Source organism: Amblyomma americanum, chromosome 3 (assembly GCF_052857255.1).
Source record: "Amblyomma americanum isolate KBUSLIRL-KWMA chromosome 3, ASM5285725v1, whole genome shotgun sequence".
NCBI classification, from domain to species: domain Eukaryota; kingdom Metazoa; phylum Arthropoda; class Arachnida; order Ixodida; family Ixodidae; genus Amblyomma; species Amblyomma americanum.
The window spans coordinates 211,311,947-211,335,051 of record NC_135499.1 but is presented as its reverse complement, the minus strand read 5'-3'; the positions used below and the strand labels follow the sequence as shown (position 1 = coordinate 211,335,051).

Below are 23,105 nucleotides of genomic sequence, written 5' to 3'. Positions count from 1 at the left end.
TAAATAACTTGCAAAGACGAATAGCCTGTTAATCAAGAGCCTCGCAGCTAAAGCCGGGTTTTGTAAGCAGTAACGATGAACCAGGCTGATGCCTCACATGTAGCATTTTTCATATTATCTTGCTCCAAGGCAGCTATGGTAAGCATTCAAAGCATCATGGAAATTGTAAATCACTACCTAGACAATGTTCTTAGAAAATGGTTCTTTATATCTAAGATTATGAGCCTGAACAAGACCACGTGCCAGCTTAATAATTAAGCCCAAATGATACCATCATTGTTTCCGACTGTTCTGTGGGAAACTTGGCCACAGCTACGTCACCGGCCCCACAAGATAATCATGATATTGACATTATTAAGATCAATCTAGTTGCCTTACACTTCATGGACTCCACTTCAGAAAACCAGAAATGCCTTTGTGGCAAAAGAATGTTTTTGTTTTTGCCTGTACCACACTGTTCAAAGAGTCACCAACTGATTGTTTTCTTTTCATGCCACAGGAGCCTGCATAGCTCAAATCTGAGGAAAGAGTGCTAAAAATATATAAATGTTGCAGAGGCTTTCCACCTATCTTAGCTGGTCCGTGATAACGAGGCATGTGCATTCAAGAAAATCATTGCAAATTGCCCAACATGAGTTACTGCATATATTGAATTTCATAAATTTGTCTTCTGCTTTAAAATTGCATATGCTTGAGATATCTCCAATGAAAATCCATGGCAATGAGCAGATTGCATTAACTTAGGCCGCCTATGTTCTCCTGTACACTGCAACTATTGAGGCTACACTGATGCTGGAACTCTAGGCCTGAAATGTGGCACCTGAATGTGTGAAATGAGTGCTACAAAAAGGGCAGTTGGTCAAGCTTTGCCAGCCTTTTTCTTCCACCTAGGTTTGACAACATACTGAAATCCTCTGCCTCTTATCTTCAAGCAAACATTGTGACGCACCTGTGCTCGCAGGATGAGGGTGCAACGGTTGAACGCCAAGTGACAGGAACCACACTTTCGGCATGGTAACCGTGCCAGGAATGAACGACGAGACAGGTGGCGCCGAAGGCTCCGTGAGGAAGAATAGCAGTCAGCACAGATGGGACATTCGAAGCTGGGCCCTTCAAACCCTTGTGATGGATCCTTGCACACCCTCTTCGCAGCAGGCTCTGCCAGCTCAGCATCTTCAGATTTTGGAGCAACATACCTCGGATATGGGTCGGCAGACCACTCGCGCAGGAAATCATCCAATGTGATATGAATTCCATTTTCCAGGGAACAGTCTCCATCAACCACAGAAGCCAGGTGCACTCCTCTCTGGGGAAAAACCATCACCATCATCATCATCATCATTTCTTACACCCTTAAAGACCCAAAGGACATTACATAAGGGGAACACAAAACACAGGAGGTCGGCACAAAACGTCACACAAAGTAGTTTTTCGCAAAACAGCAAGTTATGATTTAACAAGGAAGCTCGACAGAGCACGCAAAGACTAAATGCAAGTGATCCTTAGAACAAGGCAATTTACACAAATAAAAAAAATTACACACAAGGTTGGCAGTCATGTTTTATATGCCAAAAGACTGCAACTAAGAAGGCCACCAAATGAAAAGACACAAAAAGATGCAAAAGAAAGTAAGCAAACAAGGAGCCAAGAATAACAAAATGAAATGACCCAGTAGTTACTCTACACAATACAAGGCAATTGTTTCGTGAACACCCTACTTCATTTCTAAGATACCACACTAAGACACCAAGGTTAAGAGAGGTACTGACCACTATCCATATGCAGTGATTTTTAATGTTTTAACTACAAGTTTACCTCAGCACATTTAGATGTCTAGATATGTAACACATCATGATTCCATTATGTTGTCACAGGATGCTGCATATCATGTATGCCAGCGCTATTTTGATGTTCACCTTACCAACACGCCTATCCACTATTGTCAAAAAATCATAAATATGGCCACTGAAAATATTTTTCTTTACTGCGCTCGTGAGAACACATGCCTTCTTTTCCTTGGTGGCCTGGGACTTGGCGCAAACACTAAGCTGCTGTGCATCTAACAAAATGTGTCATCACCATTGTCATTTTCTCAGAATCTACACTATTACCCTAAAGGGTCACCATTACCTCCTTTAATCACAGAATCACCATAAGCGCAAATAACTTCAGTCAGTCTTGGCTCTGCTAGAGTACAGTGTACTGAAAATGGCTGCAGCTTATGTTCAAAACCCTTTGAGGCAAGCCAGGTTGAACCACCTCATTTTACAGCATGTGAAATGAATGCAGAGAAACGTTACGTCACATGTCTCCCAGCATTGTAGGTGATCTTGTATGGACACAATGAGTATGCGTTTCGATCTGCTCATTTTGCAAGTATGGGCACTTTATATATCTTAAAATATGCTTACATAATGACTTTTTATGGCAGGAATGAGTCTAAAGCAATGCAACTGAGATACTCAAACCAGTGTTGGGTCATGATGTGGACATATGAGGTCCTGACAAAAATTGCATAATTAATCACCTGGGAAGCTAAAATTTTTTTTGTACAATCATTGCATGTTCCTAACAAAAATCTGCAGTTCTGACTGTTTTCCACCCAAAGGTTATACTCGCTATACAGACCTCTCCTTGTCTGCAAGAGAGGCGATGTCAGTAAGGTGTGGCCTAGTGACCAAAAATGCCTTCTTTGACCTCATTAGCCTCGGAGGTGCCCTCACACGTTTCTCCATTGTCTCACCTTTTTGTGACCCTGGCTGTCTCGGCACCTGTGTCCCATGTTACAGGTGGCCAGATGTTTTACCCACCAGACCAGCCACATGTGCACCAGTGAGAGCCCAGAAGAGGCGGCCAATTACATCTCCTGTCCCATTGCATTTCCTCTTCTTGATTTCAGTTATGATACAGCTAGCACGAGTTAGTTCCCTAATCCTCTCTGACCTCTTTCTGTCACATAGCTTTACCTATATTAGTTTCCTCACCAAAGCTCGCTGCACTATCAACTTATTAATGCAAAAACATTAGAAGGCTATGTTAATGCCCAAGTGTCTGCAAAATTTGTCCCCATATCATGGGTCATATGGGTCATAAGACATTAGAATAAAAAAAAATTCTGAGGGAACTTAAGTCTGCTTAGTGGAGTAATGCAAAAGCATGTGTTTTGAAGAAAGGAAAGGATGCAGTAGCTCTTAGATCACCTCAGCCTTAAAGCATGCAATTGAAGGTGTATGTGTCATTGGTTCGAACCCCTGTCCCAAGCTAGTTTCTAACTTGACTAAAACATGTAAGCTATATATGCAAAAAGAAATGCTATTACACCACCCAGAATGCTGTAAGATGAATGGTTGCTCAAAATTTTGGTTAATGCATTTGGGAATACTGCCACCATATTGAGGTCAACCAGTAATGACATCATGGGATTTTAGCTTCCTCTCTCCTGTCTGCTCATGATAGCACATACACCATTGCATTAATTTATTCAACAACACTAAACTCTTACACATTCATCCATATAAATGTGACGTTATATGTGAACATGTTTTGCAGGCACAACTGAACCATATAATGCTTTTTCATTAATAAGAAAACAAAAGTTCGGGTCTAGGTGGGAATCAGCCCAGGCTGTCACGTCCAAGCAGTTACAATCGCTGCCACGTGCAGACAAGAGGAATGATGGAAAGAGATGCGCAGCGAGCAAAACCGCGTCCGCCGAAGCGACAATGCCGGAGTGAAACAGGTACTGCAGCTCCCGCAGTGCAGACGGAATCCCAGCGATGTTATTCACTGGGTGACCCCAATGTGGTGGCAGTACTCCCAAATGCATTCACCAAAATTGTGAGCAACCGTTCGTTGTAAAGCATTCCGGACGGTGTCATAGCATTTCCCTTTGCATATAGCGCAGTACATGTTTTAGTCAAGTAGAAGGCTAGCTTGCGACAGGGGTTCGGGCCAATGACATGTGCACCTTCAATTGCATGCCTTCTGAAGCTACATTTTCTCTAAGGGTGTGGCTGGGGTGTCCACCGAGATGTTGTGATGTGAAACCAGAGGCTAGCTTGTGACAGGGGTTTGGATCGATGACATATGCACCTTCAGTTGCATGCTTTAAGGCAAGGTTGAGGTGTCCAACGAGATGTCGAGATTTGAGAGATACTGCGCCCTTTCCTTTCCTCAAAACACATGCTTTCGCATTCCTCCAGCGCCCTAAGAATTTTTTAATGTTGCTTCATCAGCCTTCACGTTCCAGCACTACTAGCGAGTACTGGCAGTATGCAACTGCTACGTATTTCTTCATTGAATAGTGATATGTTCCTGTTGATAATCTGGTAATGCCTGCGAAATGCACAATGCCCCATTCTTATGTTCTGGCTGTTTTCGTTTTTTTCGCGTGCTGTACATTACTTTCTTCACATTAATTTTTACGCCTAGCGTTGTACTTTGCAGGTTTAGGTACTCATTCGAGCGTTACAACTCCTCATTTGAAATGCTTACCATGTCAATGTCATCGGAAAATCATCAATTGCTAAAGCTCTGTCCGTTAATTTACCTTGTCCGACAGCCTTTTTGATTAGTATTAATATGCAGCTGCCAAATGACAGCGTGACATGGTACGATACTGAAGGGGGGCAAAAGGAGCAACAGGTAAAGTTTTTCATTCGTGACTAACCTTGCGCCCGAAGGTACTCAATCGGAGACTCGGCCTTGAGGCACTTGCAACTTTCGCAGTGCTGTTGCCCGCCTTGGCTGCAGCCGAACCACTCATGCTTCTTCCACAGTAACGGGTTACGCACGCAGTCACATGCGTTAAGACGAGTGCTTGCTCGACTACAGATTATGTACAGAACGCAGCAGTCAGATGCGGGGCACAGCAGAGTACCAGCCGCGTCAGCAACAGGTCGTGCAGCGAGCGTGGCAAAAATTAACGAGCCGAGAGATATCGAGAAGACGCCAACATGGTACCGATGGTACTACGTTTGCAGCAGGGTAGCTGCTGCCAGACGTAATGTAAGCTTGAAGCGATCATCCGCACTGAGTAAATTGAGAAATTGCCACGCCGCATTGCACTCTAGCGGTTCCGAACCTGACGACTAAAATGTGCGTCACCGCAAACTTTGAACGCGCTTCAAAACACGACCACAACACTTTAACGCGCGAGCCACTGAACGCGCACCGCCACTGAAAGGCTGAGCCTGACTGTGTGGTTGTTCACTTGCCTACAAGCTAGATGACGCCACTAGCCAATCGCCTGCGCACGTGGGCGTATGTTTGTACAAGAAAAGAAAGATTAAGCTGAATAATTACAGAAAAGCAAGACTTCTCTTTTTTTAGAATAGCATGTGCATGTATTCGCACTTTCCCTTTGCAATAAAGAACTGGGAACCTTTTTTTTCTCTTTTTTACTTTCACAGTGCGAAGCAAACCAAGCAAACGCGAATGCGAAAGCAGTGAAAGTGGCCACTCCTCCAACACCGACAGCACATGCGCACTGAGCGCATCTTTTCACGATCCGTCGTCGCAACTGTGCAAACTGTGCGTTATTATGTGCTACTCTGCCTAGCTAGTCGAGCATTCTACCGGTGCTGACTGCTGATCCTGCTGCTCCCACCGTCCTACCTCGAGGGCAGATTTTGCCAAGGGCTAGCGCTAGGCCGGCGAAATTCTATTCAAAGGAGACCAGCCTTTTCGCCACCCTTGTTGTGATTTGCATCGCAAAAGATGCCAAAAATTTTCGCCGTTTAGAGCACTTATACGTCGTCGTTAAAAAGGTTAGAAATAAACACGTCACCAAAAACGAGCGAACCTGTCCTTCCATTGTAGCTCCACCGGCGAGTTCCGCAGTGGCTGCGTTGGAGGACGGTAAGGGATGCTTCGCTACCCCACCAAGTGAAGGTGTTTCACTTGCCTCTGTGAGCTAAATGACAAAATTTAATTAATTTAGTTATTTAATGGACAGCTGGAGCCAGTGTTTTTGTTCCATTGGCTTGACGCTCACCTTTTGCTGGGATTGTTTCGCTCGCTGCCTCGCCGCGAGATGCCTGCATTACCGTGAAAGGAAAGGTGCAGTCAATGAATTAGCGAAACAAAACAGTCAACAAGCTAGCAGAACATGACATTACATGTTATACTTTTGTGCCGTCTCTTTTTTCACGAAAGGGAAGATCGTGGGTGCGTAGTTTTCCGTCCTCGGATCTTCTCCTTTGGTATTTCCAACGAAGTGTCTAGAGCATACCTTGGAGTATTTTGTAGGCGACCAAACCCCGTCGGTATCTCCCCTGCAGAAAGAGATGCCATTATCTGAGTGCTGCGTCCGCGCACTGCATTCAGCGCACGACGTTCGTGATCCATATTCCCGCCCGTGTCTCGGGAACAGCGTTTAGGTCGCTCAAAACCCAAAGCTCTCTTACCTAGCTTTCCGGATATTGTCAATCCACATATATTTGCGTTGAACTTCGTGAGGTCGTGACGGAAAGTTGAAGAAGCGCACTCTTTCGCCATGTTGATCAGTGCTGTCGTAAGTTGCCGAGCATCCAAGAACGGAGCATCTCACGCCGCACGCTGGTTGCATCGGTACTGCAACCGTGGCCAGAAAAAAATTACGAAGGCTCAGCAAACGTTCTATGCGCTCACGCGCCCGGTCACATCACAGCACCGTGATGCCCTAGGAAAGTATTCAGCTTTGCCGCTAGCCGGCGTGACCGTCGCTCCGCGCCCGTGATCTCGAGAGCCTGCTTGAGCAAGGAAATGTTAAAGCAAGCGGCTTTCGTTTTCCGTTAGCTCCCTTGAGCGTGAAAGCACGTTGCGAGCGATCCCTGTGTTACCCTTTGTTCGTAGGCTGGCGCGCATAAGCAGTTGTTTCGTTTTTATCTCATTGCTCGCGAAAAATAAACTAAGTCCCCACTCCCACGCATGTTTGCTGATTTAATGCAGGTAATGTCGACAGCCACCAAGGATGCAGACATGCCCGAGCTCACAGAGGAACAAAAAAAGAAAATTGCTGAAAAACGCGAGCGCGCCATCCAAATAAGGAAGGCCAAGTTGGCATTGAGAAGTATTACTGAAAGGTAAGGACTCGACTTATCAACTCGTTAGTTCAATTCTTGTTTCCTCCAGATACGCGTAAAACTGCTTTGGCTGCAATTTTTCAAGCCAACCCTACGTGCATGCTTGATGAACAATTTAATTTTCCCTTTTGGCATAGTCTGCTTTGCTGTGTGCAAACATTGCAAAGAAACCACTTGCATGCGTGTTATGAAAGCAGAGTTCTGGACTTGTGAACTGGTTCCTTGTTTCACACCTCATTGTTGGCCTACGTCCGTGCAGTGGTGGACTGTTGTACTGTTAGTCTAGTGAAGTTGCTGGAATAATCATCTAACAGTGCTGCAATCTATTTATCTATTGATTATAAGCTGATTATCTGTTCTTGGTGCATATTCATTAAATTTACAGCGCTGCAAGTTCTCATGCAGCCTTTGTTCCTGTGCACAACTTTTTGAAGGTTTTTCTTTGCTTTTTCATCACTAACTGTATTACTTTATTCTCCACATTTTCTTCACAGATCTCCACTGATGCCTGCTTGTTGTCATTTTTTTGGTGTTTTGTTCCCCCGCTTTTTTTTCTACAATGTTCACTTAGTGCACTGCTTAGACGACATGGTTAATTACCAATCACTTTGAGTCACCCGATCATTGTGCTTACCTTCCAGACACTCAGCCTCATCAAGAGTCAGTGCTTTATAAATTATGGTCATTGTGAATTTTTTTCTGTGAACTATGTTGAGTAGTCTGCACCTTACCTTGCGTAATAAGGGCACCACCCAAATCAGTTTCCATTTTTTTTACACAAGTATGTTAATGTGTAAGTAAATACGGTATTTATGACTTTACCATTTGATCTTTTTTGTTTATATAACCCTAATGCACATGATGGTGGTGATAGTTATATACACAAGAAATGCTGCCACTGTCATCCTCTCAGTCCACAACATCTATGTTGTACCTCTTCTGTGAGCAATATTCTCCCAGAACTGATCTTTCTAGCCATCTTGTGTTGAAGATTGCTCAGTTTTTCTCCCTGTCACACATGCACACTGTTGCTGACACTACTTGTATCTTCCTACTTGCAGCAGTGGTGGCTCTCCGACCAAGCAGCAGCGGGTCATCGACACGGGTGGCGGCTTTCTACTCGATGATGATGCCACACCTAGTTCACAGACGGCAACGCCCACAACAGTGGAGATGCCATCTGAGCATTCCACATGCACCACCTGTGGCAAGCAATTCCTGCTCTCCTTCCTGCTGGAGAAATTTGCCTTGGAAATTTGTGACAAATGCAGGTAACCCCTGCTGGGTTGGGCTTGGTGCTTCTTTTTGTGAACAGTTGAGGTTGCTGCTGGCTAGTAGCTGGACTGACCTTGCAAGTTACAGCTGGCAACTGCTCTACAGTAGCGGCCGTTTAGATTAGAACAAAAGATCAAAAAAGCAACATCGTATGTGGCACAGTTCTGTGCCCATCATGTGTCGTGTGTAAGTGCAGAGGAATATAAATGTTCTCAGCTGTAATTTTCATCATTTGTTGCTCAGTTTCGTGTCAGTGCATTGTACTGTGGGTTTGCCTATGGCAGTTAATTTCTCTGGAAGTTGCATTCCGATTGGTCGTGGACGTGGTGCCACAGTGTGAAGTTTATGCATACAGTGGTGAGAAAGGTTCTTTCAGTGTACTGACGCCATCCCGGCAGCCTATTTTAGCCTTAAAACATCTATTTACAATTGTGCTTTGTCATTAAAAAGTGGACAGTTTTGCTTACCGGAGTAGTAGGTAGTAACAGTAGGAGTAACGAAGTGAGAATGCAGTTCTGAAGTTGTTCAGGCTGCTTTCTGCAACTGCATAAAAAAAATTTCCGCAATATCGTAGTTTCCAATTTATGTAGTGCGGAATGCACCAGAGTGCAGCATCAGGCATCTTTGGAAACTTGATAACTTGCGCTGTTTTAGGTTCTATACACTAAATTTGCTTGTTGAGTTTTATTTTAGAACTCAAAGACAGTTATGTGTATTACGTTGTTCAAATGCCAACTTTCAAGCCCGCTTTTATATTGAAGTGCTTTAAAGCTTTGCATTGATGACATATATACACAACAACAATTCGGCCAGAAGTTCTGAGTTTCTTTTGCTTCAGGATGCTCAAAGGTTGAGGCAAACCCACTGATGGAGTTTGTAATTCTGGTAGTTATCTTAATTATTTATATGTTACGCTTGCTATATAGCACTGGGTCAGAAGTGTAGCATTGCAGTATTTTTGCTCTGCTCTTTTTTTTGAGGTCTAGTTTCTATGGCATATACTTCATATCAACTGATGCCTACTAAACCTTCATTCTGCCTTTCAAAATGTGAGCTCAGTAATGCTGAGAGCCAGGTTAGTTAGTACCGATGAATTATGGTTCAGACAGCACCAAGCAAGCAAAGAAACGGAGAATACGCAGACGACAGACACATTGACTTCAGCTTGCTTATTTACTTCTTTATTTAATTTTACTAATTTTCTTGTATTTTAACTTTGCTGTAATGTCTGGTATATATATCTGATACTACAGCAAAAAGGTGATAGCTTCACTTATTATAAAGAAAAACTGTTTGCTAGATTGCTTATAGGGGACCACAGCTTCACGAAGGGGCGCTGCAGGCGCCAGTGAAAAGCGCCCTCTCTGTCCAGCTCCTTATTATTGACGGGCCAGGCTAGTCACCCCTCCCATTGAGTAGCTTTGCGAGTAGCTCTCGCTACCTCTTCGAAGGGGCCAATTCTGCAGATGCTTTGCACGTGTTGGCCTGCCTGCAAATCTATTTGCACTGTTGCGTGTTTTTTTCTCTAGTGCTTGAACGCTGACGAGCTTCAGAGAATTAGGAAAACGTACACTCTGAGATATGGGTTCAAAGAAATAGTGGACAGTGAAATTTTTTTCTTAGCGCAAACTTGAAAGAGGGATAACTGCTAGTGGATTATGTTCACTTTGTGGAGCAGATCGCTGATGAAAACGCTGTTACCGTAACGGTGAAATATGTGTTGCAAGTAAATGATAAGGTCATTTACGACATGGAATTCGAGGAAAGTACTTTTTTTTTTTTTTTGCATGATCATTTTTGCAAAATACTTAATTTTGTTGGATGGCTGAGCAGATCGGTGCACACAATTTTGTTGGTCAAAAAGTTTGGATTTCGTTACGTTTTTCGCTGAATAATAAAGAAAATAATGTTTATTTAAACAAAAATAAAGTGCCCTTAAAGCGATATGCGAGGCTGGAGAGAAAAACAAAACATGCACGAAATGTGCCTACCAGCTGCTAGCTTATGGTTAATAGAAAAAAATGCTCTAGTTTGGTTAATCACTACCATGAGATAAGCGGATGCTGATTACAGCGCATGCTTCATCTCCAAAACAATTTATTTGCAGAGCTATCGCTCACACGCTAATTCATGTGCAAACGAACATTTTAACTACTTTTAAAGACATGTTTCACATGCAGTAAAGTAACTTCGGAAAATGAGCCAGGCGTCACACGTCAGAACACTGAGGCAATCACTGACCTTGCCTCACACACGTCTGCATTACACAGCCGTTGATGTCAGTCTCCTAATCAATGATTTGCATTACCTGATTGGCGGAGGGCTTTACTGGCAAAGAAAAAATTAGACTCTTTAGAGCAAACTCTACTACTAAACATTGCATGCTCAGTGAATTAGAACGAAGACTGGTCAGAAACAATATTGGACGTGCAACATACCCAACATATTTAGCAAGAGAAAAAAGCTTACTTGACCCTGTGCACAGCAATTATCCAGTCTTGCAGTGTCTTGTTCTCAACCATTTCATACCATTTTTGAACGGGAAAAAGTATGAACGCAAATTTTTCATATATTATAAGATTTCATTATAACAACCAATATATTCGCAAATCTCCTGTCGACAAGCTTGCATTTTTTTGCTATTAACATTTTCCTGTGTTCCCTGTTGTTTTCTATAGCAGTCTTAACTGCTCGATGCGAGAATGGAAAAATTTTTAAAGATTTTGCTACACGTCGAAAGGATGTGTAGCAATACTTCAATATTTCCATAATACAGCCAGTATACCTGCACGAGTGTGTCTGTACAAGTAATACTACTAGTGCTGTGTGTTTGTGAAGTGCAGTAACGTTTGATATTTCTGAAGTGCACTGTTTTCTACCCTCTCTTGGGTTGTAAGAGTCCAACTTTTCATGAAGTGACCTCCTTTTGCAGTTCTCTACGATGTGGCAAAGTAGTGACACGCAGCTGAGATGGGTGCAACTTTTTTCAATGTTTTGTGCGCTGATGCTTCTTGATACTATTTTTCACCATCTAGCCCATTTATCTTTCTTTATTCAGTGCTTGCAGTGAACTTGTAAGTTGCACAAAATGTATTTGCGGTTGCTGTTGGCAATGCATGCTATTTGCGTCACATTTTTGTTGTTGTTGAAAATTGACCTTCGGACTTGGCCAATTCGACTGCAGTAGATCCCAGGAGCTATGAGGAACTATGAAAGGAGCGATGCACCTCACACCTTTGTCCTTGCAACCTTGTGCAGGGACAAGGAAGACAAGCACAAGCTCATTACCCGAACAGACTGCAAGAACGAATACTTACTCAAGGACTGTGACCTTGACCTGAGAGAGCCACCACTGCCATTCATTCTGAAGCCAAATCCACACCATGCTCACGGCAACATGAAGCTTTACCTCAAGTGCCAGGTAATAGACGCTGTTTATACTGTGCATTACAAACAAATGTAAACATGCACCATTATATTTCTGTCCTTTGACAGGTCAGAGACATGGCATTCTTGCTCATAAAATATGCACAGGCTATAACTTTTAGGCAGTTTTGCAGGAACTGTGCGAAGGATCTTAGCAAAACACTAAGGCACCTTAAATGCAAAGCAGTAGTCTTACAAGGGTGATCTTTCACCTCTAATCACAAGTCGTGGTGTAAACATGCGTTTTTGTTTTCTTTAAGTAGTTAAATTTTTCTACACAAAGCTGATAGCTTGCTTTCAACTTGGATAACAGACTGGTTTTGGCTGGTTCGTGTCTAAAAGTGTACACATATGAAGCAGTGAAGGATGCTACTCTTTGGGGAACACATGTAGAGCAAAATGGTTTCCAGTTCTCATGCTGCTTAGTGTTGTATGTTGTTATCATTCCTAATGCTTAGAAAGTTCGAGACTCTGCTTTTGAGAAAAAAAATTAATATAAATGTTGTTCCTAGCTATGGCATATAATGTCGCATTCTTAGACTCGGCCAAGGGATTTTTTTTTAAAACTTACTCGTGTATTTACTGAGTGTCAGTTACTGGGCCATTTTAGGATTGTGTTGAAATACACACGAGCCTGGAAATACATGTCAACAAGTGTGCATCGCTACAGACACAAGCAGTATTCAGAAAGTTTTTCATATAATACGGACGCTTACATGGCGCAGGTGCAAAACGCTGTGCTAGTGCAGCCGGAAAGCCTAGTGAATTAGTACGAATGCTGTTGCAGTCACATATAGTGCAAACCGAGACAAAATCTAAGTAGCAGGATGAGAAATAATGAGAGGAAAAAGGTCTCTCAGCGAATTGATTTATGATTGATATATGATTTAGGAACCACTCAACTTGAGATCACTCTCGTGCTCAGAAATGAAGGTCCTGAAAAACAGAAAATAGGGAGGCATTTAGACTAAAGAAATGTGCTTAATAAGTGCTTTGAAAAAAAAATGAATTAAAATAATACCTTTTATTGTTCAGCAGCAAATGAAATAGCATTTGTAACCCAAATTTCACTAAAGTCGACGTGTTCATACTGCTAAAACGAAAGAGCAGTGCAGTATACCTGCACTGTATGCAGGTATACTGCACTGCAGCGGGCACATTAGTCAGGCATGGAGAGCGCAGTCTCCTGGATGCCCGCTGATGTAAATGAGACTTTTAGGTTCTAAAACTTGGCACTTCTTTTGCTCTCCACAACAGTAGCCTTGCATGCTGAAAAACTTCCTTGCATGTCACACTAAATCAATGTTGCCAACTTGAAACAAGATAGTTGAGGGAGGTAGGGCTTGTCATTTGACACAACCATATTCTCTTCCCCTAGCACATCCGATGTGTGAAACAGTTGCAAGTTCTCTCTCTCTCTCTTTTTTTCGACTAACTCCTCTACTCCCGGACTGTCGTGCCATTCTCCTCACTGCAGTGCCTGCATAGTTTGCACTTTGATATGCAAAGGTGCCTTTATGGCATGCTGCCTACGTGCAATGCAGTACTGACTTGCTGTTCTAAGTCTGCTGCTCACTCGCCACCTGTTGGTGTTGCAGTCACTTGGTCATACCTGCTCGTCCTCTTTACCGCTTTTTTCAAAGCATGGGGAGGAGGGAAGACATGTGCACAAAATGGTAGTATTCTACGTAGAACCAGCAAAAAGGCGGGTATGTTCTGGAATGACGCTTTAGGCAGTTCCGGGTCCTAATCGTGACGTATGATATAGAATGTGTATGAGCGCGGTGGCAGCCGGGCTGTTATAAATGCGCCTGTAAAACTGATATATGGCCCAACGCACCACTATGGCTATGGCATTATGTTACCTAGCACAGGATTGTGGGTTTGATCCAGGCCACAGGGGTAGAAGAAAACAAAATGCAAAGTTCTTGTATTGTGATTTCAATGCATGTTAAAAAAACGAGTGTAATTGATATTAATCTGGAGCATGCAGCCTTATAGGTGTGATTTCTTGCACTGCACAGTCGACCTTTCCTCAAAATAATTTTGTTCAAGTGTTTTCACTCAATTTTAAGGCTACGGGGAAAGTTTGCTGATTGCTTGAGGAGGTGCACGGACAGTTATGAATTGTAGGAAATGCCGAAAACAAATTTTATTGAGTTCAGTTTTGTTAAAGTACCTATATATGCCAGTGAGTTAGATGGACTTTCAAAATCTATTGTGAGCAGCATCAGCATGGTGCATAAAGGGAGGTTTGTGAACAAACCATTCTTGGCCTATGTCACCAATGCATGTGTCACTGTCTTGGTGATGCTGACAGCTTGGTGCAGCAAATATGGCATGTGTGGAGGCTGTTGATAGGAAAGGCGGCAGAGCAATGGGTAAAGATGTGTGTGAGACACGTTTGTGGACCCACTTGACCAACTGCATTGTTTTGTTTCTGTAGTTGCGATGTGTTAGTCCTCGACTTAAAGTTGAACTTAAAACTACTATGTAGCAATTACTTTTTATTGCATCATATTTATGCCACATTAGTGAGTAATACTGCATGCTTCAGTTGTACTGCGGTACTTAGTATTTACAGCCAAAAAAAGAAAAAAAGTGACCTATAAATTTTGATGTCTCTGCTTCTTTAGAGGGGTACTGAGGACAAATTGAAGGTGGCCTGTATCGATAAGTAATGCATTCTAATGACAAAAGACACCACTTTCACTGAAAAGCCAGGAAAGGCAGAAAAAAATGAAATGCGGGCATTGCTGTCACCGGCCAATTTTGCGAGTACCTGAAATGTGATGGCCCTGTTTTATTAGGTGCAAACCCCAGAAGCTGGGCCACACCGCCATTCAGGTCTAAGCAGTGATCACAGGTCTTTTCAGTGTAAATGTCATAAGTTTGAATCAAGTGGCAGGAAAATTTTGTAATGCAGTTATCACAGCAATACACACATTTTTTGTTGCCAGACAAACATCAACAAGCCCAGAATGGGGTGCAGACTTGATTTTTACTAAGAATGAAAATTGGATGGCATTATCCTTGGTGCCCTTTAGGAGGGGTAGGTATGTGGGGATGTTGCCTTCCCCGCAAGCTGCAACTGTCATGTTTTTCCTCTGTATGTCTACAGCCATGGGCCTCTCAATAGATAGTGCATCGTCTGACAAGAGGATCAAACTCTCTGGAAAAGAGTGTTCATATGTCTACCAAAATATGGGAGAGGATTATAGATTATTCCAAAAGCCAAGGCAGGTGGAGAATAGAATCATGGGCATTTCTTGGAGGGGATGATTGTGTGGAGGACTGTTGGTCCAGAGCATTGTCCTCTGGGAGAGCCAAGCTGGAAAGTGTGGCCTCCTGAAAGACTGCACGCCGGGTGGAAAGGCGCTGTTTGCGCAGCTCTTTGAAGCTTTGGCAGTAGCCGATGACACCGGAGACAGTCTGGGGATCTTTGGCGACGAGCATCTGGAAGGCATCATCCTCAATGCCTTTCATAATATGTCTGATCTTGTCGGCCTTGCTCATAGAAGGGTTGACACGCTCACAGAGATTGACGACATCTTCTATATAACTGGTGAACTTTTCACCGGTTTGCTGGGCCCAACTTCGCAAGCGTTGCTCAGCACGAAGCTTTCGCACTGCGGGACGGCTGAAGATTTCTGTGAGACTGGTATTTAGAGCTGCCCAGCTTGAGATGTCAGCCTCGTGGTTTCGAAACCAGAGATTGGCTACGTCGCTTAAATAAAAGATAACGTTGGTGAGCTTGACCCTATCGTCCCATTTATTGTATGCGCTTACGCGTTCATAGGAGGCCAACCAATCCTCCACATCCGTGTCATCTGTGCCGTTGAGGATGGCCGGGTCACGCTGCCGCGCTGCACCGTAACAGAAGACAGCCGACGGAAGCGGTGGAGCAGTTTGGGTGACGGTCTCAGGCATTGCAGAGGGGGTAGGCAATGCGCGGGTGCGAAGCTCCAGGTGAAGGGGATCGTTGGCACCTCCACCACTTGTAATAAGGAACCTCTTGCAAAGCACAGCATCACGAACAACCAGCGGTACAGTCCAGGCACAGACCAGAGGCAGCAGTCAGTCCAGAGCACGCACGAGGGACGGAGCGTTCGGTGCTCTTCAGAGTGTTCGGCGCTTCTCGTCATCTTCTTCGTCAAAAGGACACTGAGGAGAACCCTATCAAAATTTTTTTGTTAGCAATATCTGATAGTTCGGCATTTCATGGCTTTGTTGACGCTTGTCCGGGAGCGAAAGATACATTTATTTCAAAGAAATTTGGATTCGAAGTTGAAAAATTTTTTCCCGCCGCTCCGATTCAAACTTGGGAACTCTTATGATGACACGGAGAACTCTTATGACGACACAGAACGGAGTGACGTGAAACGTGACATAAACGGAGACTCCGTGATTTCTGTGCCTAGCGGTGCGGTCTAGCAGCTGCCGAAATGAAAGCTACCGCCGCCGCACGTTGAAGGCATCTATTGGGGGTCGCCACCGTCGCTTCGTTTACGTTTGCACCGGCGTCTTGCCAGCGTTACGATGGATCCCGTTCCCGAACCCGACGACGTAGTTCTCGCAAAAACTCTGGTCTGCATTTCAGCGACCTCAGCCCCACAGAGCGTGTGATGCTTTTGAGGGAGCACGGTTAGGTTAGGCGCCGGCGGGTGGTTTCCCCCTTCCTCAGAGAGTAGCCGTTGCAAACTAAATGTCATAACCCCAGTGCGGAGAGTCGCGAGGGGTGCGTTGCACCCATCGGAGGCTGGCCGGGGCTTTGGGGCCAACGGATTGTGATTCCTTGAACGGAGCGGTTGCACGGCGCAGCGGGCAGCGTCGAGGTCTCCCACGGTTGCATGGGCCAAGTTGTTCATTTATTTTTTGCCACAAAAAACAAATGGGTGCTCGAGGGCGGTCGCGTTTAAAGTCAGCGGCTTGAAACCAAAGCCAGTGCACGACGCTTCAACAACTTCCGCTAGATCCAACGGGTCCACTGGATCTGGCTCTCTCGCCAACTTGCATGTACCTTCAGATATGTACTGTGAATGGATTAAAATAGCCGAGCTTGGAAATAATAGCTCCGCCGAACTGCCGCAGCTATTGAATATAACGCGCACCTCGCCGCGGAGCCAAATCAGTCTGGCCGGGCCGGCGGCGGCTGGCGCACTCGGCGCGAAATAGATACATGCTCCAATCTCCCCGCCAATGCGGTCAGAGTGCGCCGAAGCCACCGAACGCGTCGGCGGTCAAGCGCAGTTGGAGTATAGAGGGTCTCGCTTTGACCGACGTGACTTCGCCGTGCAGGGCGCGCGTGCGCGCGCCTCGCCGCAGCATAAATGCGCCTTAAAAGAGCTTGCGCTTAACCGCTAACCAACGTATTCAGCGGCGACATCCATGGGAGCCGCAGAAACCCCCTGCCCACTCACTAAATAAAAGAAAAGAAGTCCGGTGCCGAGGTTCGGAATCGAACCAGGGCCTTCGGCGTTTGAGACGGAAACGCTACCGCTCCGCCACGACGGCTCAAGTTACAGCCGTCAATAAAGGCGCATCTAGTGAATGCACTCTTCTGATGCAGAACTCTCCGCGCTTTCGCTACGTATATCCTGGCCTAAGAGAGCTAGGCCATCAGCAATTTTTCTGAACTGCCTTGTACCTTGTCTCCCGTCCCTAATAAACGATTTCCGTTAAGTAGTTTGATGTTGACTGGCACAGCCAGGAATGTTTCGCCGGGCAAGCGTGCGAATACACAAGTGCTGCCTTGTACGATCACCGACCATCGTGCCATCATAGCTTTTCATCGACCGTGGCGATCATCTGACAAGCCTTAACAGGCTCCTTCTAAGGTTAACTAGCACTTGAAGTGGCACTTGGAGTTCCTCTGCTGTTCGGCGCTTGTAAATCGAAGCGCGTCAAAAACAAAACCACGGGGCACGCAATGCTCATAGACGTGAAGCGCCATAACAAATCGAAACTCTCCTGGCCCCCTGTGGTGCCGCCAAGCATCCGTTTTCTTTGCTTCCAACATTCAGGTTGTCTTTTGCCTGCCTTCCTTGTGTGATAAAAGTGCACTATTGGTTTTAAAACAAAACTTACTTCAATATTGATCTGCGGAACCTACCTTTGTCGGCCTCAGAGATTCGCGAAACCAAGTAGGATGGAAAATTCCTCCAAGGTGGCATCTCTTGTCCTATGGCGTCACCACGCTTGTACTTGCGAGATTGGCCTGTGGTAGCGATACCTGTATTTTGGTTCTTGCTATTTTCTACCTTACAAGAGCTTTGTTTTCAGTGAGAGCGGCGCTTTTGTGATCAGGAGCTGGTATTCTATCGATACAAGCCAACTTCAATTTCTCCTCAGTGTCCCTTTAAGCGCCAGCCTCTGAAGATTCCAAAGCCGAAGGCCAGTCTTACAAGACATTTTTCCTCTCAAAAATGAGGGCGAATGCAGTTTTTTTTATATGAAAAAAATTCTTGGAGGGTGCTCCTCGTTATAAAATTCACACATGCCTGCAGGTTAGTTAGGGAAGAACCTTGCCTGCCGTGTCACATCTGTCAGTTTTTGTCAGCTGAGTGCTTTGCCTCGGGGCATAGTACACATTTGTTGTGCAGACACTTTTCCCCAGAGAGAGATGTTTTTCTGAGGTAAACCAGTCACTGAGAGAGAAGTGTTCCGAGCCATAACCGAAAATTCCCTCAATTAGACCCAAAGTTCTGATGTTTATGTATTTTTGTGGCGCAAGAGCATCTGTGGCCAAAGAGTGCCATGGCACAAGGTGTTTTCGACTACTCAAGGTGGGGTCAAAGACCAATTTTTCAAGCATTTTACCCTAAAGAAGCCGAGCACCAGGCCAGGGGAAAGCTTGTACCCATTTTATCACTGGTGGGTACCCGACGGCACTGGGGATCAAACACCGCACCTCCCGCATACGAGGTGGATGCTCAGCCACTTGGCCACCGCTGCGGTAGACCCAAAGTTCGCTTTTTCAGTACTTTTTTCCCTCCAGCAGCTTTAAGACTGTCAGTTTGGAAACAGTGAGACAATTTTGGTTCTTAAAATTTCCCGAGACCATACAGATTACTTCTTGGACAAATTTTATCCCTCAAATTTTCTGAATAATGGAAAACTGTGTGTATTGAACACCACCGTCGCAGTGGCCAGGCCTTCAGTCACAGTAGACATAGCCAATTCCACTTGAAGTAAGGAAAGTAAAACTATAAAATGTTCAAAATATTTTCTGCCATGTTCCCAAATGCTGGATCAAAGTGCTGCTGGAATTCATATGCCTTTCCTCTTGTCATAATCTCCTACTCTCAACGCCAAGGACAACTGATTTTGAGAGCTCAAGTGCTGCCCACCACTCTCGACCTCTCGTTATAATGTTCTAAAAACTGGCCGTCAAAAGGCATTTCTGCAATTATAAGAACATATATGAGTATTAGAGCAGAAGCTCCTGTTGAAGCTTATGTGTCGTATTATATGGCCCATGCAACTAGTCCTTCCTCTTCATCTCCGTCTTCTTCCAAACCATAACATTTCATTCTTTCTTCTTCTACGTCATTAGCACTTGGCTGTGGTGTGGTTATTGTTCTAATGAATTAAGCGAGTGCTTTTTATTGTTTTCTCCCCACTTCTCAAGGTTGAGGAAAGGGCAATAGTAGTCTGGGGATCCCTGGAAGCATTAGATGAGCAACTTGAGAAGAGGGACGAAGAGAGATCCAAGAGGAAACGAAAGGCATTCAACAAACGCGTCAAAGGTGAGAAGTGTGCTGCAGCACTCTTGAAACCCTTTTTGAAACCCTTTTAAGCTTCTTGTTTGATGGTTCTGTGCTGTACAGTTTTTGTGGTGAGTCTAGAAGTCCTGTTCGTAGACTGGCTCACACCCAGATTTTGTTCTGTGTGTTCCTTTCTGCGTCCCATTCTTTTGATTCTGCTGCATCCAAACCTGAAGTATGCACAAACTAGCTCAGTTATCCATCCTTTTAATGTTCACTTACTGTGTTATGTCTTCTTCAGTTCTGTGGAAGGTCTTCAAATTGACAATGTTGCATCTTATGTTTTGTGCTCTTCTGTGTGCACTTGAGAAAAACTCATTTCAAAAGTTAACGAGTATGCAAGTCACCTTCGAAATGTTGAGCTTTGTGCAGGCATTCTTAAATTAGTAAAAAGTGCTAGAAGTGAGGTGCAGCACTAGTCTGTTTGTCATGCTGCTGCTTCAGAGAGCCATATAAACTGTCTTTTTGCATGAGCATAAACTGGTGACAAAATTGATAATTAAAAACTTCTGCAGCATCTCATGTGAAGCAGCATTTGACTGTTGAGCATATTGTTCAATGGAAACATGCTGATAGTAACCAATCTAAGAGTGTTACTGATAGGATTGTGCTGAATGAAATTGTAGCTAGTTTTTTTCAGCCTCACATTTGAATAGGTTTATTGTACTTCAAAAGAAACAAAATATTAGTAAAAAGTAAATGTTACATATTAGAGTCATGTTTCTCATCGATGAGCAGCAGGCAGCTTTTTTTTTTTTCGGCATGAATTGAATCTCAACCATTGGTTATATAGAGTTCTTTGGTGCCACTGGCATGTTATTTGCTAGCTTGTGAAATGTGACTGTTTATTTTTTCGCTGCCTTAGATATAAGCCCAATTTCAGCATGCTTAGATACAGCAGTCAACCATGTATTACTTTCTGTGCAGTATGTACAAGAGAGGTTTAATCCTTTTTCTGTACTCTCCTACGCCCCAGCGAAAGTCTACATTTCAGAGGCTTACTAGTTTAGCTCACTGTGAAAGGTTTATTTACTATGAAATGCGAGGTCAGCCTGAATTTCACTACTTTTAACTTGGGGAGAAGGAGATGTGAAGAAAGAGAGGTATGACAGGTGGCAATAATGGGCAGAAGGGAGGTACGTATATAAAGGTACAAGCACATCACCAATGGTTCGAATCACTGCCACGAGTTGAGACCCATACTATGTATGCAGCAATAACGATGCAAGAACCTCTGAAGACTGCATGGCAGTTGCATAAGCTAGGAAGGGTCAGATGACGTGATTCAATCTGCTCATGCCAGCTCAAGAAGTAAATGTCGCAAAAAATTTGAAGCCAAGCAATAGAGATTGTAAACAAGGAAGGCAAAATTCTTGCAAGGCAAGCTCTCCTTAGAGTCAGTAGCACTGGTAGCTGGTTCTGGGTGACAGGATTTTCCTTCTTTTTTTTCTCAACAATGCATGACACCTTTGTGGACAGTAATAGCGTTTATCAGGAACTGTACTAGTTTTGAATGCAGCTTGTCTGTATGGCTACCACTCATGCTTCTTTCATATTGCGTGTTTTGTCAGTGGTTGTTATGTGAATAAGGGAGATGTCATCTTAGAGGAGTTCTCTGCTTTAGATACTTTGCTTTGCAGGACACCTAAACCACCTCTCTTGTCCTGTGAGGAGTCATCCCTCCTCAGTGCATTATTTTGTGCTGAAGGCTACAGTGCAAACTAGAAAAAGGCTGGAAGAGTCTTATTTATTCCCATCCTGTTACAGAGCTACGAATGACTGTGAGGAGTAGTCTGTACCGGCCAATTGGACAAAACCACGTCCACAGCTACGGTCCGGAGTCCTATGATGAAGAGAGTGATGAATACTTCAAAATTTGCACCAGCTGTGGTCACCGAATGAGCTATGAGAAGATGTAATGTTATGCAATAAATTTCAAATTTTAATTTCGCATATTTGTGTACAGTTTTCTGTGGCACTAATAAAAGTTTACCTAGACCACTTGTACATCGTCATGCTGATAAATAAGGCAATACAGTAGAGTTTTGATTCAAACTTCCAATTTATTTGAGCCACCGCTTTAGTCTCAACACTCTGCATCAAAAAGGTTACCCTTAATTAGAACTTGACGTAATGCAAACTAGTCTTTGGACTCGAAGTTTGAATTATTGAAAGGCAACTGTACGTCCGAGTTCAGTACAGTAGGGTCTGACTAAAACGTTACCTGCATGCCTTCCAAAGATTTTGATTGGGTGCAAACTGCTTTGCAGCATTCTGTGTTACATTTTGCAGTAATATGCCACAGTAATGACAAAAGCCAATGCCAATAGTGAACTCTTGTGTGGCTCTATTCACAATGCACAGACTGCATGCAAAATGCGTGGAACTGTTGGACAGAATTGCAGCATTAACTGGAACAAAATTGATGGGTGGATGCTCTAGGTTCAGCCAGGTAACAGACAGCTGTGAAACTGCCAATTTCATGAGCACAGATTATGAGACCACATTCAAAGTACTTAGTGAAACTAGATTCGCTTCAGAGGCACCTTTTGAGGACTATTACTTTGCTGAATGTCAAAGTCCACATTATCATGGGCTCATTCATGAAGTGCTTTCAACTTTTTTCATAATTGGGCATGCAGCTGAAACAATGGTTGCCAAAGCTTTGAGTGCAGAAACGCTTTATACAGAATTACTAGGAATGAAACAGGTAGCACACTTAAAGACTTCGTTACATTTAAAGACTTCGTTACTTTACATGTTGTTAGTCGTATTTAAATTCCCTTTTATTGGTGGTTGTCCGATATCCACCTATGTCTTAATGTAAATAAGTGTGTGTTGTTAATTATCCCAATTTCTTATCAGGTAAACATCTTCTTTCTCATCAGCATCGCATGATTCTACAAGCATGCTCTGTAATCTCGAGGTTACATATGACACCTTTTTCTCTTGGTGGACACATATAGATAGGTTGCTGCGAAAGGGGTTCAGGCAGTAGGACTGCTGCGCAAGCTGAGCAGCCCCCGTTGCGCTATGCGCAGACACGCTCTTCTGATGATTTATAAAGTGTAAATCTGCCCCTTCTTGGAATTGGGCTGCGTTCTGTTCTCTGGAGTGGCTGCTTACATACTGTGCCCTTTTCTGCTCTTAGAGCGAGAAGCACTGCACCTGTTTGGGACTTCCTAAATTTGTGGCCAACAATGTTTCGCATCTTGAAGTGCGGGTGTGATCTCTAACTGCAGGGTTCTGCCTTCCGCCGGTCCAAACATTCTTAGTTATGCAATGCATTGCAGCATGTGTCCCACTTCATTTTCCTTGGTCATCCAGGGGAATTCTTTGGCGTTGGATAGTCTTGCTTCCAAACTCCCCAAGTCTGTTTGGTTTTGCTTGGGCCACTAAATGTGCAAATACCTGAAATTGTTTCGGTGGGGTCCTTCACCTCATTTGTGGACATCTTAGATGATATTCATCCACGCAATGCCAAATTAATGCCCTTCACTTCGTGTAAATGCTATGTTTGCACGACTACTAGATGACCTTTCCACTCACCTTACAATTGCACCTGATGCCTTGC

General features: G+C 44.0%; 2 protein-coding genes across 8 annotated transcripts in view; one reads left to right on the top strand and one right to left on the bottom strand.

Moving 5' to 3' along the window:
* The window catches only part of LOC144125987 (zinc finger protein 532-like), a 39,225-nt gene extending 32,553 nt beyond the window's left edge, over positions 1 to 6,672 (bottom strand). Inside the window, exons 1-5 of one of the 3 annotated variants that reach the window (XM_077659835.1) lie at positions 6,408 to 6,672; positions 6,120 to 6,275; positions 5,996 to 6,038; positions 5,804 to 5,914; positions 950 to 1,306 (exon numbers count right to left, since the gene is read on the bottom strand). In XM_077659835.1, the coding sequence (XP_077515961.1) occupies positions 950 to 1,306; positions 5,804 to 5,914; positions 5,996 to 6,038; positions 6,120 to 6,275; positions 6,408 to 6,568 (828 nt within the window). In that variant the 5' untranslated portion in view covers positions 6,569 to 6,672. Of the gene's footprint in view, positions 1 to 949; positions 1,307 to 4,669; positions 5,353 to 5,803; positions 5,915 to 5,995; positions 6,039 to 6,119; positions 6,276 to 6,407 lie in introns of those variants that run through there. The other 2 variants (XM_077659836.1, XM_077659837.1) reach the window with 2 other exon arrangements.
* Positions 5,416 to 21,484, top strand: Xpac (DNA repair protein complementing XP-A cells homolog Xpac). Of its 5 annotated transcripts, none has more exons than XM_077659851.1 (6): positions 5,416 to 5,532; positions 6,931 to 7,064; positions 8,126 to 8,335; positions 11,598 to 11,760; positions 19,396 to 19,513; positions 21,299 to 21,484. In XM_077659851.1, exons 1-6 carry the CDS (start codon positions 5,482 to 5,484, stop codon positions 21,448 to 21,450), a joined length of 828 nt encoding a protein of 275 aa, XP_077515977.1. In that variant the 5' UTR covers positions 5,416 to 5,481; the 3' UTR covers positions 21,451 to 21,484. The 5 variants fall into 5 exon arrangements, with proteins under 5 accessions (XP_077515977.1, XP_077515978.1, XP_077515979.1 ...); XM_077659852.1 differs by having other exon boundaries at positions 5,418 to 5,523; XM_077659853.1 differs by lacking the exon at positions 5,416 to 5,532 and adding an exon at positions 5,723 to 5,859.
* The last annotated feature ends 1,621 nt before the right edge of the window (positions 21,485 to 23,105 follow it).

Coding starts and splice junctions, on each gene's coding strand:
- Xpac (XM_077659851.1), top strand. CDS start 5,482: ATGCGCACTGAGCGCATCTTTTCACGATCCGTCGTCGCAACTGTGCAA. Junction 7,065..8,125: donor TTGAGAAGTATTACTGAAAG/GTAAGGACTCGA, acceptor TCCTACTTGCAG/CAGTGGTGGCTCTCCGACCA. Junction 8,336..11,597: donor GAAATTTGTGACAAATGCAG/GTAACCCCTGCT, acceptor AACCTTGTGCAG/GGACAAGGAAGACAAGCACA.